The sequence below is a fragment of the Melanostigma gelatinosum genome (assembly GCF_949748355.1).
Source record: "Melanostigma gelatinosum genome assembly, chromosome: 3".
Lineage (NCBI taxonomy): Eukaryota > Metazoa > Chordata > Actinopteri > Perciformes > Zoarcidae > Melanostigma > Melanostigma gelatinosum.
Genome location: NC_136636.1, coordinates 16,222,805 through 16,234,413, shown reverse-complemented (window position 1 = coordinate 16,234,413; position 11,609 = coordinate 16,222,805). Strand labels below are relative to the sequence as shown.

The 11,609-nt window shown below is 41.0% G+C and overlaps 1 protein-coding gene across 2 annotated transcripts; it reads right to left on the bottom strand.

Moving 5' to 3' along the window:
- Window positions 1-1,442: 1,442 nt before the first annotated feature.
- rbm5 (RNA binding motif protein 5) lies at window positions 1,443-11,575 on the bottom strand. Of its 2 annotated transcripts, none has more exons than XM_079265398.1 (25): window positions 11,459-11,575; window positions 11,185-11,231; window positions 10,162-10,339; window positions 9,881-10,039; window positions 9,611-9,680; window positions 9,103-9,176; window positions 8,321-8,404; window positions 7,970-8,030; window positions 7,492-7,557; window positions 7,226-7,386; window positions 6,921-7,018; window positions 6,718-6,805; window positions 6,562-6,630; window positions 6,094-6,160; window positions 4,471-4,562; window positions 4,230-4,365; window positions 3,682-3,770; window positions 3,422-3,598; window positions 3,143-3,283; window positions 2,959-3,045; window positions 2,656-2,841; window positions 2,491-2,565; window positions 2,298-2,398; window positions 2,054-2,183; window positions 1,443-1,936 (listed from the first exon to the last, which is right to left on the bottom strand). In XM_079265398.1, the coding sequence occupies exons 2-25, from the start codon at window positions 11,199-11,201 to the stop codon at window positions 1,811-1,813; spliced, it is 2,532 nt and encodes an 843-aa protein (XP_079121524.1). In that variant the 5' UTR covers window positions 11,202-11,231; window positions 11,459-11,575; the 3' UTR covers window positions 1,443-1,810. The 2 variants fall into 2 exon arrangements, with proteins under 2 accessions (XP_079121524.1, XP_079121525.1); XM_079265399.1 differs by having other exon boundaries at window positions 2,959-3,042.
- Window positions 11,576-11,609: the final 34 nt, after the last annotated feature.

Below are 11,609 nucleotides of genomic sequence, written 5' to 3'. Positions count from 1 at the left end.
GCAGGAAGCAGGACATTCAACCTCTTGACATAATGTGTGCTAAGACCTACAGAGACGGTCACTCCATTTATCTATCATGACTGACAGTGTAACACAGTCCTGGATTCTGGTTTTCCTGCTTTGTGTCACTGGGCAAATATATTTTCTGTGTCACATTCAAAAGGAGATTAGAGTGCAAAGTCAATAACCGAATCCACAGGATCTGAAAATGATTTGGTGTCTGGGTGAAGATAACCTGAGCAGGGTGAATGCCACTCAGGACAGGGCATTCAACAGGTGTCCTCTTGTGGAAGGGCGCCCTCACTACTACACTGACAACAGCTGAACAGAAGACATGCATGCAGCAAAGCTTTGAAGAATGGTTGGATGAAGCATTCAATTAATTAACTATCGTGAAAGTAGCAATTCTACAGTATAAAAATACTCCTTTACAATTAAAAGTTGTGCTTTCAAAATTTCACTTAAGTCAGAGTAGATGTAACAAAATGTACTAGAAAGCAAAATAACTCATAATGCAGAGTGGCTACTGTCAGTGTTATACTATATTAGTTTTTAATAAGTTAAGCAGTACTTTAATGTTGTCATTGGTCAAGGTGTAGCATATTGTGATTTAATATACTTCTGGTAGTTTAATCTGTAACAATGGATTATATTTTATTCAACTGATCATGTTTTGTTTGCAGACAGAAGAACGTCTCGTCTGTCTGCGTTTTCTGCCAAACTCAGTGAAGCAGGTCAGTTCTTCTAAATGTTGAATGAGGACCTCTGTCTTTTGTGGGAACCCTTGCTGTGTCTTCTAGGTTTTTTAAATGTCTGATAGTCACACAACATGAGCTGTTCTATGCTCAAACCTTTGGATAAAACACCTGCATTCAAATTTTCCCTTGAGGAACAGCAGAGAAGAAATTTAAGCGACACCCATTTTGTCTTTAATCTCACCAGATAAGGAGGTAGCCGATAGAGGTTTAGGCACAAGTCGACTAAAAACGTAGTCGAGATTAAAATAGACTATTGCAGTCCAATATCAGAAATCACCAACCACCTGCATATTCACCAGGCATTTTGTCCAGTTGCAGGTTTTATTATATATTCTTCAAAAATTCAGCAGTGTAATTTTGCAGTGCATCATTGTAGTCTCAGAGTATAATTCAAAGGTTTTTTTCCCCCACTATGAGAAGCGAGCTCAGATATACATATTAAGAATGATTTTGCTATGCAGGATGCACACAAGACTTCAGTCTGTAAGTTCTGATAGTGACCATGTTATTTCACTACTCTTGCTTTTTAATAAATTACAAACTGCACTGTAACTAGATATTCTACATCAGGTTTAAAATATAAATATATATGATGAAGATTACACCTCCTCCTTAATAATACATCCATACATTGTTAAATAATATTTCTGCCATGGGTGATAAAATATGATAAAGACCATCATAAACCGCTTATTTCATTTATTTTCTGTATAAACAGACAATACTTTTGTAAAAACTGTACATTTCTTTTTAACATGCCGAGACAAAAAAAAAAATTGGCATCAAGATGGAAGAAAAATGTAAACAAGGGAAGTAAATTTACTTTGTCTATGTACAATATATAAATTATATTATCTTCCATCTTAAGCTTCCATTACAGATTTGTTCTATCATCTGGTTTAACCAAGTTGACAAAAGGCATATAGAGTGAAATCAATAAGGGAGATCGTCTCTTATGCTTCACTGGTCATTGATGATGCAGACATGATGGAGCTCTCCTTCAAAAACAATCAAATCATCTTCATGACGATTAATCACTTGAGCTCGACGACTCATTCCAATTCAGTGAAGCGAGCAAACATGGCTTTGCGGACTGCGTCTTTGTACGTGTCAGAAGCAGAGAGGGAGTAGTTGGTGCCTTTAGTACCAAGTCCAGCTCCTTTTGTTCTCAACTGTGCCTGAGGAGGAAAAACACAAACTTTACAACTCAGCTAAAGTAGTTTAGAGAATTATACAGTTGCTGATGCCAATGGGTACCGGTAACTCCCCGACAACTCCAGCTGATTGTCGTTTACCTCAATAGGCGTAGTGATCCCCTGCTGGTTGCGGCCGAGACCTTTACCCTCCTTCCATCCCATGGCCTGCAGCATTTTGTTCCCAATATTGTCACTGTTCAGACCGTCTTTAGTGGGCTGCTCATAGTTACTGCACACAAAAAGGCACATTTTAATGCTTTATATATCACAAAAAAACTAACTAGAGCTCTGCAGGGACTGCAGCATTTTACTCAAATTGGGGAATTAAAACAAAGATCCTTACATGACGGGTGCTGGTTGGCTGAACTTCTTCTTTTTGGGTGCTGGAGGTTCAGGGATGCCATATTTTTCTCTCCTCTCAGCCGCACGGTCTCTATATTTCAGCTAATCACCAGCAGGACAAAACATTTTAGCGTCAGGAACAACAGGAACACTTTGACTCACTAGCAGCTGGTTAATTCTGTATTAAGACGAACCTCAGTTTCTTTTCTCTCCAACTCTTCCAGCTCTGCTTCGGTCATTTTGGATCGCTGGAGAACCTCCAGGTTTTTCTTGGAAAGACGAGATGAATATCTCAATGAATTATTGGTTTTTTTTTTTATTATTCATTGTAGGCCTGAAGACAATATGTGTGCTGTTACCTTGTGGAGGTCAGAGAGTTGCTGATGTCGAACTAGACTCTCTTTGTTGGGAAACTGTCTCCTACACAGCAAGCAGGCCATCTTTGTCCAGTCGGTCAGCTTGTCCTGGCCTCCATCACCAGCATCCCAATCTGCTACCCCTTCCTCAGGGTCACTGTCTCCACTGTAGGCTGCCACAAGGCCACACTAACCACGCCATGGACAGATAAAGGCAGTGAATATGAATACATGCATTTACGATGCAATTAAAATAGCTTTGACAATAATTGCTTGAACACGGCAAAGGATGTAGAAAACACTCACCTTGGAACTGTTGACTGAGCTGGTTGGTGGCTCCTCCTCGGGGCCTCTTGGCACCTCTGGCATGAGTCTCTCTAGACTGCCTGCCTGCTAAAAGAAAGACAAAAATAATAAAAATCAATCAATCCATTTAGGATATTGAAGTCTAAAGCTCTCTTTGATTTTAGACATTATCCCACTGGCGTACCTTCTTTTCAAACAGTATGAAGCCAGCATCAGCGGCGGCTGCCTCCTTCCTCTCTTCTTGACTAACAGGCTGAAAGCCACCCCTGAAGTTGTCTTTGTGCTTGTTAAGACTTTTAGCCCACCGCTCCATGTCTTTAGCAATCTGAAAGAATCAAACCGGTTTGAACACGAGAGCTGGAAGTGCAAAATATTCAGAAAAGGCTCCACAGAAGTTGAAGTAGACGAAGCGACATGCTTTTAAAAGATAACATGTTCTGATGTAGAATTCACATCACAATACCTGCTGAGCAGTCTTGCTTTTGGGCTTTTCTTTTTTCTCCTTTCCCTCTTTAGGTTCTTTGCCGCCTGCTGCCGCGTTATCATTTAGTGCAGCATTTGCGTCGGTTGAGGCGGGTACGTACGTCTGTTTCTCACTGTCCCAGTACAGATACTGCTGGGTCTGAGAGTTGTAGTAATACTGAAAAGCACATAATCAAAACAATATGAACTCCTGGGACTCTCACCAACACGACTCACACGTGGTGGCTGTGCACTACTTACATGAGTGTTTGGGTCATAGTAGAGGCCAGTTTGAGGATCATAATAGAAGCCAGAGGACTCATCATACTGATAGGTGGATGTGTCAGGAGCTGTTGAATATAAAAACATACAATTACTGGATCAAACTGGACAATCTTTGATACATTTCCATGCAATTAAAAACTAACATTTTAGTTTCCAATATTACACAATCATTGATAAATCAACAAGTGGTCCCAGCCCTGCTTCTCACTAAACTTTCCCACTGAAGTCATTCTAAAGGCTGCTGCCTTTTATTCCTTTGAGCTCTAGCGGTAACAGAAAGTAATCCCAGGTACCGCTACATGGTCCACACATTCAGTCATAGACTAGTCGTTGCCGTCTTGTATGAAAGGCTTATTATTAAACTACAGACAGAACCAAATTCTCGTATCTCTGTCTTTCAAGCTGTAACCAGGAAAACACTATAATATAACAGATGTACATTACAGTGACCTCAAGAGGATGATCTCTTTATGTGAATCACACTTCAACAGGGACAGGTGGTAGGGGATCTAGTGTGCTCATACCAGTACAGGTGTCAGCTGTCTGTCCTGAGGCGGTTAACGTACTGGCAGCAGCTACAAGGCCAACAGGCACAGAGTCCCTGCCTGAAAGATGCCCCATGTGCGCTTTAGCTTCCAACTGCTGGGCAAGTGACAATGCCTGCATGTAAAGCAATAGTTATTTAGAGATTATTACAGCATGCATTTGAATACCGCAAAAGCACTATAGCATAATTAGACAATTAACAAAAAAAATGCATGTTACCTGAACAGCAGGGTGAGCGATTATATGGGGTTGGTAGACTTGTGAATTCTGTGCCATTCCTACTCCAGCTGGAATCTTTACACCCGGAGCCGCTACAATTGAAAACACAAAGATCCATAACAATGTTTCCAACAGTTAACATCACTACAAAACCAGAGTCAATGTTTTACTTTGTTCAGAGTCAGTCTGTGCTTGTTGCTTCGAAAAGAAAAGGTTTACTTACAGCATTGCTTTAAGAAAAACAAAGATATTAGGATAAACGGAGACAGTGAAGTGAGTGCTGCGTCGCTTGCTGTGTGTGAGAGAGAGGGTGGACTATTGCACAGTGTTTCTATCATTTTTTACATAATAATTTGGATGTCACGTTACAAATGAAGCATTGAACTATTCGGTAGAGCCCGAACAAATTGATTGCTCACTTGATTTGTTGGCATTTAGCATTTTAAAAAATCCAATCAACACCTTAATTCCCGCACGCACCTGTGATAAACGTATGGTAGTCTAGCAGAACCATAAATTACCTTCAGAAAACCTCAATCATTGCTTTACACGTAAAAAATAAAAAAACAAGAATTTGATACAACTCTTATATCAGCCGAGCTTACTTCCCACGATATGCAGCGACAAACTCTGCTGCATATCAAATCAAGAGCTTCCTAAATGAACAGCCAGCCACTCGAGGCTTCCAAAATATTTTGGCTTAACTTTTGGGAAGATGTCATGCAGCTGTGCTTTCACGCTGCAGCTGCAGTCCAGATTAAAAGATATCTTAAGCAAGACGAGAATGAAGTAAATTCAGATGAAGAACCCAACTTTAACTTTAACTCTTATTTTGATGCAAAGATTAGCAGGAATGCAGCAAAACATGGAAGTGAAAGCAGTGCTGTTTAGTTAAATGTGAAAGTGCAATTCAAATATTTTGTCCCTAAAATCAGTGAATAATTGTGCAAACAAAGTGTGATCCAATATCGATCAAAAATAATCGCGATAATCATTTGGGCCATGGTGCATTGGTGCGGACCTACTAAATACAAACTGTAATATAATTTGTTTCCAATATCATTCCATAATTAAGAGTCAGTAGCTGCACCAACATCTATTTAACGCCCAGGAGACACTGCCTGCATGAGCAGGGCATGTGCGTCGAGGAACCTCTTGTTTTTTTACTTCAGTGCCCACATGCTGAAGTAGATCCGGTACGGCTCGGCTGCATCTCTTCTAGAGAGTCAAGGTCCAGTTCATTTATTCGCTGCGTGCCTTTCACACACACACCAGATAGTGAAAATGATCATTTGACAGCATAGTGACTGTACCAGCAATATTACTAGTTTTGACGACCATGTCTGTAGAACATGTCACAGATAAGAAACAAGTTCATCTTTATTTTTAACTCAACACTTCCTGTTTCCATTTCTAAAGAAAAGCCACCTAGAGCCTTTCTGTGAAGAAAATCCCTTCATTTGTTAACACAAGGCTTATATTCTGAAATATTTACAGGACAGTGTTGCAGTGGCTCCATACATGGAGTACCGGCTTTGAAGTGTAGTTCAGCTAAGCAGCCGACAAACACCGTTCACGCAGACAGTGTCTCGCTTTGACGTAAGGCCTGGAAGCATTTCATACCTCCTAGTATCCCGTTTCCCTGGGAGGTGCTGGCTCCCGCTGCTTGCTGGTAGTACGCCTGGTAGTCCTATTGAAGAAAGTAATTTGTTGAATTACATAGTTCATTTGGGAACTTCAGTGGTACAAAAATACCTCACTTAAGTCAGTCTTTACCGAAAGGAAGCTGTAGATACTTGCAGATGTAAATATTTTCTTCGTATTTAAAATATGTAAAGCACTGTTATGATATACAGGTACAGCCTTATCTCTTATCTCTGATCTGCAGTATATATATTGGTCAGTAAGCTTGACAGCGGTGAATCAAATCAGGACATTTATTTCTGTGTTGTCTTCTATAGCTGCCACTAGATTTACAAAAAGATTGACTGAATGCATCTTTAAACTAAACAAATTGAAAGACATTGGAATGTATCTGCTCTTAAATTACAGTTAATCAGTTACAACGTTTGCTTCATTTGTTCGACTGACCTGTGACATCGGCAAATAGCCTTCTTGCAGGTAGCTGTACTCTGACATTCCCTCTGAGCTCTGCTGAGGCTGAGAAGGTAAAGCGTACGTTATGAGCCCGTTACGCTGACGCAGGGAGACCATAAGTCACAGGACATTGACAGGAAATGGACCTACCTGACTTGAGGACCACTGGGCTGCAGCAATGGCTGTGCTGGCCACAGAGAAGGCACTGACACGATTCCCATCAGAGAGTAAAAGGTCCCTAAAACAGGCAAAGGTTGATTCCCAACTTGAATTTGAGCATTGCTGTATCTCAGACGATATGCCAGGTAAATCTTTCCCCAAAATCAATGCACATTATACACTATTATACTCACTTTCTAGCACTCTTAGCATAATCCACCCCAATTGTTTTTCCATCCAGTTTGAGAGGCGGCTGCATTCCCTGTAAGATGGTTAGCAGCTGAGAGGCCTCCTGTGAAAAGGAGGAAATTCAATTTGAAGTGATATGCAGGCATCAATGAGATAGCAAGTTCATTAAGGAGAAAACTTAAAGACAACCAAGGAGTAGCAGTAGAAAGCCCAATGGAGGCCCCTGATAAGCAGTTATAAATGATGACGCTAAAGAACAATAAATTGAGACAATGTAATAATCTGTTTTACATGTCAAAGAACGTCTTACCAGAGGAGAGGACAGCTGTACAAAGGCAAAGCCTCTGTTCTGGCCCGTCTGCTTGTCCTTGATGAGGCGAATGTTGTTCGGTGAAAGGTTAGCGTACGGTGCCAGGGATGTCAAGATGGCTTCCACGGTGGCCAGAGATGCAACATTTCTCAAGATGATCGCTGTGCAGGTCAAAAGTCTATATTTAACAACAACCTACCATGGATAGGGACACTTTTCGTTCCAAACTAATTAGGACGTTGCGTCTGTAAAAGAGAAGTCCTTACTGTCGCCATAGAAATCTCCGCTGGGTTGAGTTTCGGAGACTCCAGTGTTATTGCAGGCTTCACTTTCTGTTGAGAGAATAACAGAGAAGTAAGAGGGGCATTAACAGAATGTTCCGAACTGTGCAATTAGAAGAATCAAAACTGGGGTATACGGTGAGAATTGTCAAATCGGGTCACTGTGTTATAATGAGTTAGTATTTCCAATATCAGCCTATTTCATGAACTCCATTGTGTTTTGTCCCCACTTTGGATTATTGACAGGTAGCAAAAAAAAAAAAAAAAAAAAAAAAAAAGGCATGCTGTTTTCAATCTATGCAGTTTACCTACGTCGGACAGTTACAACACTTATGAATCCATATCATTTGGTTTACTGGGCCTCTACAACACCAACAAGAAACTTTGCTTTGCATCCCAGCACTGTAGACTCAGGCTGCCAGATGTCTGCAGTCAGCGGCCTCTGGTTGATTTAACTACTTACCGGCTTTGGCTGCTCCACACCTGAAGCACTTCAGCCTCCTCCGGAAATTGTACAGGCCACACTGCAAGTAACCGTTCACATCATTTTTATTATACACCTACTAAAGCCCTGAACAGTGCTGCCTCAGAAAACAGGCAAGCTATATTGGTGCAGCATACCATACTTACCTGAGACACAACCTAACCGTTACTGCTTATTCAAATCTAGATGCACCACAGAATAAGCTGACTGCAACAGTTGTAACGTGTGGGCCTAAAATATGTACTTATAGGCGCGTGTGTGTTTGAAGTGTTCTGTAGTAGCATTTTTGGGATATTGCAGCCATGAAACCAAGACGGATCATTAACTTACAGTGTTGCAGAGCCAGTCTTCAAACTTGTTTCTGGGATGACTGTAGTGCATGTCCACGCTTTTGCCTTGGATGGTCAGACATTTCTGAAAGAGGATGACAAAAGTCACTCAAGCATTCCTGGCGAGTATCAATCTCATCAATAGAGCAAGCAGTGTTGGAAGGGAGAGGAGGGGGAGAGGGACCCCCAACAGACAGCCTTTGTGTTAAAGACAAGACAGGCACATGATGTATATGTGAGCATGATGTATAGAGGGGTTTAGGTGTTTGGGACCCGAGTGCTCAGGCTGAGCTGGAGCAGAGTGTACAATGTGACCCTAACAGACATGTTGACTGCTTTAAAGAAAAAGAAACAAAAGGAAGATTAAAAAGAAATGTCCTCTTCTAGTTAGAGGTAGGCTTAAAAAGAATAGGCTGAGCTTAGATTCAACTCTGAAATATCATTGCAGATGCATCAGCTATCAGCAAGGTAAAGATAGTGTAATCATTGTCTTAAATGCAGATTACTTCAGGAGATAACCTCAAAATATGAGTCCAACTGGCAGCTTTTATGCTACTGCCATTATAGTTAATTAAACAAAATATTTGTTACAACATTAAGTTGTAAATCACTCATATTATAATCTCTACAAATATACAAATCAAACCTTTTGCTCTGTGGCATACAATCCATGAGGTTGTTTGTTTTGTTTCCACACTACTTATACAATGCACTATGGTTGCCTTTTGAGTTATTTTTCCAGATCCCCAAGATTAAAACTAGACTTGGCGATTGTGAAGCAACCTGATTGGTCTCCATCCATCGGGTAGCATCTTGCAAGTGATAAAAGTCCACGAAGGCGAAACCACGGCTTATACCTAGAGACAGCATTCAAATATAGACGGGAGGCGTGTTAGTTAAGAGTCCATGGGCATATTATTCAAACTCTTCCACAAACTGCTTCACGACCCAGGCCCTGTTTGGTACACAGTAGGCCACTCCTTAGGAGTTTTACCATAGCAAGAATTCCTGCTGAATAGCACTTTTTGAAACACACTCTACAACAAAGTGTGTCTGCCAATTGAACTTCTGTTTAAACTGATATTGCAGCTCTTACTTACCTTTAAAAGTTCCACAGTGAACTGAAATGTCTTAAATCAACATTTTGAAACTTTGTTCAAGTACCTTGATAATATTCTCTCCTAGCTGCTATGGGAAAATGGGTCTGAATGGAAGCAGATTTGCCCTACGGTCACAGACTTGGGGGGGGGGGGAGGAGGAGGTAGAGTTCCGTCATATATAGAGTTCTCACCGGTTTTCTTTTTCATCAGCCTGACATCCACTGGCTGCGGTCCTTCCAGTTGGTCTATGGCAAAACAAACCTGAACAATGTGCAGATGGTGTTAATGTTCTGATTCTGCTGCGAGCAGTCTCTGTCTCTCTCTCTCTCACCCACCGTCCGCACCACACGACAATTCCAATCCCCCTCTATTAAGGCATTTCATCTTACATAATGAATAGTGAAAAAACATTGTAAACACTAAATGGGTTGCATATCTGCAGAAGAAAACTAAGGACGTACATTGTCTTCAGTGACATGAGGAGAGAGACCCCAGAGCATGATGGTCTTGCTTTTCTTCTCGTCCCCAGGCTCCCTTCTGTAATCCTGCTCTGGGTAGTCGCCATCAGAGTGACAACCATCTTCTGATCTGTCACTATTACGTCGTTTCCTTTCTCTTTGCTGAAAATAAATAAATGGATCAGTGCATCAGTTAGAAGTGGATGTCAACATACAGCAAAGTATGCTTGCTTATATATTATACTACCATTGTAACTCAATGATATCAGAAAATAAGGAACTACCTCTGGACTGTCTCTTGATCCTCGACGATCTCCTTCAAAGCGGTCACTGCGTCTCTCTTCGCCCCAGCGGCGCATGTTGTGATCACGCTCCTGGTCCCTCTCTCTTCTGTCGCGCCATTCTGATTCATCACGCGATTGTTCAGAACCATATCTACCGCTACGTTCTGTCCGACTAATCCTATTCAGGAGGACAATGAAAGGCAAAGCAGCACATCAGTACAACTCGTCTGCAATTGCACAATATTCCTTATAATATGACTCAATCAGATACTGTTGCATCAGCAAAGTCACGACATAATTCCTTGATTGACAGTACATAAAAAATAAGCCTGGTACTGTGCATTTCCTTTGTTGTAGGGGCACTGTCTCAAGTATGGTCAAAGATTTACACTAAAATGCTTCAACATGTGCAGTGGTTGTTGCAGTACTTCACATTTATAAAAACTCAAACCATTAACTGATTCCTCAATTAATGTGATGTGGGCAGAGCGAAACTAAGCAAATGTGCAACAAAGTAACCACAAAATAAGTTAGTGGTGACCATCTCATTTCAGAAGTTGGAAACATTATACAGCACTGACATGCAACTTTCTCTCAATTTGGAGAGCAAAGTGTCTAGCTCTATTATTTAGGCATACATTATACTTTTCTTATATCAAGGTAATTCAATAATTACATTGTTTAGGACCATGGGGAAAATATTAGGCCACGTTTTGTTTAACAGAGTAACCCTACTATTCCAACGTGAGGTTATACATCCTCAAGTGTTGACTGAAATTACCCTGTCATAAGAGATAACGTTAACGTTAAACAACTTATCTAACGTTGACCGTTAACTATCTGCAGCTATTGCAAGGCTAACGTCCATCTATACCAAGTAATAGGGGGGGGGGGGGGGGGGGGGGGTTCTAGACGCCATTCAAAGTTCATTTAACATTCGCTTAGCGAAAAATAAAATGAACGCTGCCATTTTAGTTAGCCACGCCTACCATGGCGACCAGCGCTAGGTTAACTACTACTCACCTTTTATCAGCTCCCATTTCTCACACACACACACCCGTGTCACGACTCTACAAAATACAAATACAACACGGCGGTGTTTTAATTGTTTAACAACACTGAACAGTTCCACTACAGTCGAATAAACGCTAGCTGGATTACAATGCGCAGGAGCTAACTGCTTGTAGCTAACAGTTAAACCATAACATGGATCCGGTCTAATGTTAACAAACAGACAAGTTAAGTGAGAGAAGCCGTACATTGTTTCCGTTTGCAGTCTGAATCTACAAGGACTCACCTGTATAGTGTGTTGAAAATGTTATTACCCACTAGTAGTTTTTCAAAAACGTATTTGAATAACCGTCGGAAATACAATTCATCTCACATTCAAGGACTCTTCCCAACACTACAACGGTCCCTTCTTTGTCCCAAGATGCATTGGTGTATAA

Excerpts from the sequence above, each read along its gene's own strand:
- rbm5 (XM_079265398.1), bottom strand. Across the intron at positions 8,031-8,320 it reads AAGACTGGCTCTGCAACACT|TGTGGCCTGTACAATTTCCG; the intron begins GTAAGTTAATGA and ends GGTTACTTGCAG. Across the intron at positions 7,387-7,491 it reads CGGAGATTTCTATGGCGACA|CGATCATCTTGAGAAATGTT; the intron begins GTAAGGACTTCT and ends TGACCTGCACAG.